At 26.7% G+C, this 5,740-nt stretch overlaps 1 protein-coding gene and 1 pseudogene across 1 annotated transcript; both read right to left on the bottom strand.

Moving 5' to 3' along the window:
• Window positions 1-1,464: 1,464 nt before the first annotated feature.
• LOC126330703 (elongation factor Tu-like) lies at window positions 1,465-3,300 on the bottom strand (annotated as a pseudogene).
• Window positions 3,301-4,604: 1,304 nt separating this feature from the next.
• Window positions 4,605-5,198, bottom strand: LOC126330704 (ribosomal protein S12, mitochondrial-like). Its single transcript, XM_049996387.1, has one exon. The coding sequence runs from the start codon at window positions 5,135-5,137 to the stop codon at window positions 4,685-4,687; it is 453 nt and encodes a 150-aa protein (XP_049852344.1). The 5' UTR covers window positions 5,138-5,198; the 3' UTR covers window positions 4,605-4,684.
• Between the last annotated feature and the right edge of the window lie 542 nt (window positions 5,199-5,740).

Below are 5,740 nucleotides of genomic sequence, written 5' to 3' on the forward strand. Positions count from 1 at the left end.
TATAATCTATAAAATAAAGAAAAAAAAAATATAATATAACGATTACAGCTATCATTATAATCTATATACTTCTTTAAATTAAAATTATTACCGACATTGCTTTTAAAAACACCAATATACATATAATTGTAATATTTTTGGTATCTTCACCAAATCAAATAACTTAAATGCAAAATATTTATAAAAATATTACAATTAAAAGTATTAACATTATCACTATTCGTATCAAAAAATAACGGAAACCTTTTAACCAAAGACTTAATCATACGCAAAATATACAACTTCAACACATCAAGTACTAAAAAATTAGTATTACGACTGCTATTCTTATATAACCTTAGAAAATTCCTTCAAAATCTATCAAATTTTTGAAAAAAAAATTCTTTTATAAAATCCTTTATTTCATCAGAAAAACCTCCCTCTTCAACCAACAAATATGTTAAAAATAAAATTAATTTTTTAGCTAAAACATAATCATAGTACTTTCATTTATTGAACATTTTAACTTTATAACCTATATTATTTTTATACTTAAATTTTTTTAAAAAAAACCTATAATAGATATCCGTTTCCTTATTATATGTATCAATAACATACATAAACTTACTCATCTTATTTTCAGATACACTATCATAAAGAAAACATTTCATCATAAATCCAAATTTATGGTTGTTCTCAATAGTATAATGGCTACAAATTAACCCATATTTCTCAAAAAAATTACTTTCCAAAAAAAAATTTAAAACCTTTTTACAATCATTAGTACTATGAAATAGTTCAGAGTATAGAAACTCTTTTTCACAACTTCACGAATCAACCCAAGTATTAAAGTATGTAAGTCTAAAACCAACAGGATTTATTAAGTGCCCCATAAATCAAATTTTTATTTCTTATTATCTTTTTTTTTCTTACTATGTATAGTAGCTGAAAAACGTCTAGTTAATAAAAATGATCCTAAATACTTACCAACCATACATTGCCTAATAAGCACATTCATATACTTACGCCCATTATATACGCACAATTTTTTACCTACTAAACCAACAAATAACTTTAATCTTCTATTTTTATATCTTATATAAGTTTTTTTTTTTACATTTATATCGTATAGCATATACATAGTATCATTCGTAATATAATTACATTTTCAACTCGATCTCATAAAACAAATTTTTCCTTTTAGTCATAATATTACAATATATAATACGTATTGAATAAATACAATACTCTACTTAATTTCTAAATCTTTTACTTCTACTAGTTTTTTTAAATTCAAATTCCTTACCTCAAGGAGATTTGGCTGATTTAGTACCAGCAGATTTACCTCTACCTCCACCATGAGGGTGATCAACAGAATTCATTGCAACACCTCTAACAGTTTGTTTACGTCCTAAATTACGATTTTTACCAGCCTTACCTATTCGTTTATACTTATGATCACACACGCGAGACAGATAACCGCCATACATAATTCCGAAACAAGAACCCTTCACCCAGAATTCAACTTTAACAATACTAACCCATCATTCTTGCTTACCAACATTGCATACATACCGGCAGACCTACATAATTGCATACCCTTACCGGGTCATAATTCGATAGAAGAAACCAACGTCCCTACTGGAATATATTTTAATAATAACGAATTACCCAGACCTACTACTACCTTATTAATATCATTATTATCGGGAATACGTACACCAGTATATAGTTTATAACCCAACATAATATTATGCACATGTAACACATAACTTATTAAGCCATTTAAATAACAAACCAAAGATATATACGATGATCTGTTTGGATCATAAGACACACTTAATACATAGCAATAACAATTAACACGTCGTCAAAAATCTACAAATCTAAATAATTTTCTAAAAGGCTTTTTACTTTTTTTAAAAGCCAAAATAAAACCATATTTAGACCTACCTGCATTTTTCGAAATTCCGCGTGTTAATTTTTTCAAGCTTTTCTCCAAACAAATTTTTTCAAATCTATAAACTAATAAATTACTAAAATTTAACACACCTTTTGATTAATACAATATATTTTATTACAATATATAAAAAAATAAAAACTTTTTTATTTTTCAAAAACTTTTAAAATTATACCTGCACCTAACGTAACTGCACCTTCCCTCATAGCAAACCTCAACCCTTCATTAATAGCAGCCTTTTCTAATAAAACTACCTCAAAAGTAACAGTATCCCCTGGCATAACTATCGAATTATCGTCAGATAATAAAACAGATCCAGTTAAATTTGCCGTTCTAAAGAAAAACTGCGGCATATACTTAGAAAAAAACGGTTTTTTTCTACCCCCTTCTTTAGAAGTTAAAAAATACGCTCGTGCTGTAAAAGCATTATAAGCTTTTATTGTCCCCGGTTTACACATCACAAAACCTCTTTTAAATCTTTCTTATTTAATCCTCTCACCAAAGCACCTACATTTTCACCAGCTATAGCTACATCCAAGAACTTATTATACATCTCTAAACCAGTACAAACAGTCTTAAATAATTTAGATCCGACTATTTCTACTTCCTCCCCAATAGATAATTTACCTTTCTCAATCTTACCAGTCACAACTGTTCCTCTACCAGAAATAGAATAAACTTCCTCTATTGACATTAAAAATGGTTCATTTTCTGGTCTCTCAGGTTGTTTCACGTATTCATCAACAATATCTATCAACTTCATAACAGATTTTGTCCCGATTTCAGAAGCTTCCTCCTCCTCTAAAGCTAACACACGCGAGACAGATGCATATAAAAGGCAAATCTTCTGGATAACTGTATGTACTAACTAACTCCCTTACCTCCATTTCTACAAATTCCTTCAAATCGTCTTCTAACAACATATCCAATTTATTACCATAAACAATCAAATAAGGAATACCTACTTCCTTAGCCAATATAACGTGTTCTCTAGTTTGTTCTTGTGGCCCTTCTGTTAACGCTACAACCAAAATAGCACCTTCCATTTGCGTAGCACACACCCAGTAATCATATTTTTAATATAATTTTGATGACCAGGACAATCTATGTGTGTATAATGCCTACATTTAGAATAATACTCTACATGAGCTGCTGATATAGTTATACCACGCCTTTGCTCTTCTAAATGTTTATCTATATCACTATATTTCATAAATTTAGTCATATTATTGTTAGCTGCCAATACTTTAGTTATTGCAGCAGTAAGTGTAGTTTTACCATGATCAACATGACCAATCGTACCTATATTACAATGCGGTTTTTCTCTTACAAATTTCTCCTTATGTTTAGCCATAAATAAATTTACATCTTATAATGTTCATTCCCTTGATACTTATATATATATATATTATTTAAAGAGTTATTAAATCCTATATAACTCTACTTCTTCTTTTTTTAGTTTTTTTACTATTATTAGCTAACAACTTCGTAGTTAAATAACTTTTTACGATAAACCTTTACCAATAAATTTAATTTATTAACAAATATTGATTTTATAAAAAATTGCTCATAAAAAAATATGCTTTCAGGAGAATCATCATTAGATGGTATTGGGTATACTAAAGGGCCAGGACAATTATCAGCATCCAACAACCCCCCAACAGGCAACCTCAAAATATAAGCTTCCTTTACAGCGGATTTATACTTTCTTACATTACCTGATAAAAAAACAGTACCTGGTACAGAAGAAATATAATATATTCCACATAAAGCTTCCCTTAAAACAAATTTACGTTTTAAAGCTTCTCACCTAAACCTTTCAATTCTTCTAAATTTTTGTACGTCACTCATAAATGACGGAAATTAGTTAATACACCACCAATTCATTTACCAAATAAAAATTGTTCCCCACATGACCTAATTAAAACTAGACATATAATTAGTCATATCATTGTATTCACTAAAAAAAAAGTACATGTTGTCGATTCATAACTATACACTCCAACAAAAACAATACTTTACGTATGTAAAGTAAAGTGACAGATAAATCGATTATAATCATTTTACTACGTACCCCATATATAAACCAACTAGAAGTTAACAAACTAAACTTATTTAAGCACCCTAAATGAATATTACGTTGCAATAATTGAATTACAGTAAAGTCAATAAACCGTTTACGTTTATTTAAATAAATTAAGGTTTTTATATTGTTATCCAGCGTTTTCATAAAACTCTTTTTTTATTTATAAATTTTAAAAAAACTTTATTGTTTACTATCTCTCTATATAATTCCAATTTTTTTTCCAAAGCAGTATTTTTCATACCCATAAACGTCAAAAACATTATCTCAGATAATCTATTAAAATCAATTTTATTTTTATTTTTTACCAATCTTATAAATAATTTTATAGCATACAAAATACGTTTTCGTTCATCCACTGGACACGGTACTTTATATTTCATATGACCAATTTTTATTATCTTTAATCCCAATAAAGGCCTTAAGTTTAAAATTGATAAAAAAAAAATATCAAAATTTTTATAATTTTGATATTTTTTTTTTAAAACAATTAAAGTCTTAAAAAAAAATTTTTCCGCTAATAATTTTCTACCATTACAAACTAATGTAGAAACGAACAATTTTCTAATTAATTTTAAATTATTATCATTACTTTTTATCATATATATATATATGTTTTATTAATTATATATTTACAATCTATAAAAAAAATTACACTAAATTTAACTTTTATTAATCCTAGATATTTTAACCTTATAACGTATAGTATCTTTTAGTTTAACACCATACTTTGATCTACGAGCCTCTCTAGAAAATGTTTCCTTGTAAGAAAAATCGAGTACACCTCGTATTAATGTATAGTTCACTCCAGGTAAATCATTAGCACTTCCTCCACGCATCATAACAACAGAATATTCGTGTAGATTGTGACCCATACCAGGTATAGAAGCAAAAATTCTATGTTTATTAAAAATAACCCTAACTTTCGCAATTTTACGTTTTGCTGAATTAGGTTTACGTGGAGACATAATAGCCAACTTATAAACTACCCCTCTACGTTGTGGAGCATTCGCTAAAGCGATTAATTTATTACGTTTTATTTTTCTTTTTCGAAAATTATTTAATAATTGATTAATAGTCAACATAATACTACATACAATAAATAAAAAATACATCAATCCCTAATATACTAGTACTACTAAATTAGCATACTTTTTTAAAAAATAATAAAGTACCTTCATTAAATTTACTAAATAAAAATTTACATCAATTCCTTGATTTTTATACTCACACATAATATCATTATGTTTATATAAACAATCTTCATTGTTTATATAAACACGATTATCCTTAACAATATACATAATATGTAACGTAACACCAAAATTATTTTTGATAATCATCAATAAATCTTTGTTATACTTCATAGTTACATATAATTTTATAGCCAACATTTCATCTTTTACATAAATATACACCGTATTATTATACTCCCTTAAACTAAAAATTTCTTTTTCAATATAACTAAAATTATCAATTTGAATTAAATTATTATGAAAATAAACATTACTCCTCATAACGTAAATATCTTTATAAAACTCATCGGTTATACAAAAATACTTTTTAAAACAATGTTTTAAACAATGATCAACTTTAATTCCACTAGAAAAAAAACTCATACAAAATAAATAATACTTCTCCCCTATATTATGGGTAATCCCATAATTATAATTAAATTTTTCAATAAAACTATCTTCTTCCATATATCAGTCAAATCA

The sequence above is a fragment of the Schistocerca gregaria genome, unplaced genomic scaffold (genome assembly GCF_023897955.1).
Source record: "Schistocerca gregaria isolate iqSchGreg1 unplaced genomic scaffold, iqSchGreg1.2 ptg001332l, whole genome shotgun sequence".
Lineage (NCBI taxonomy): Eukaryota > Metazoa > Arthropoda > Insecta > Orthoptera > Acrididae > Schistocerca > Schistocerca gregaria.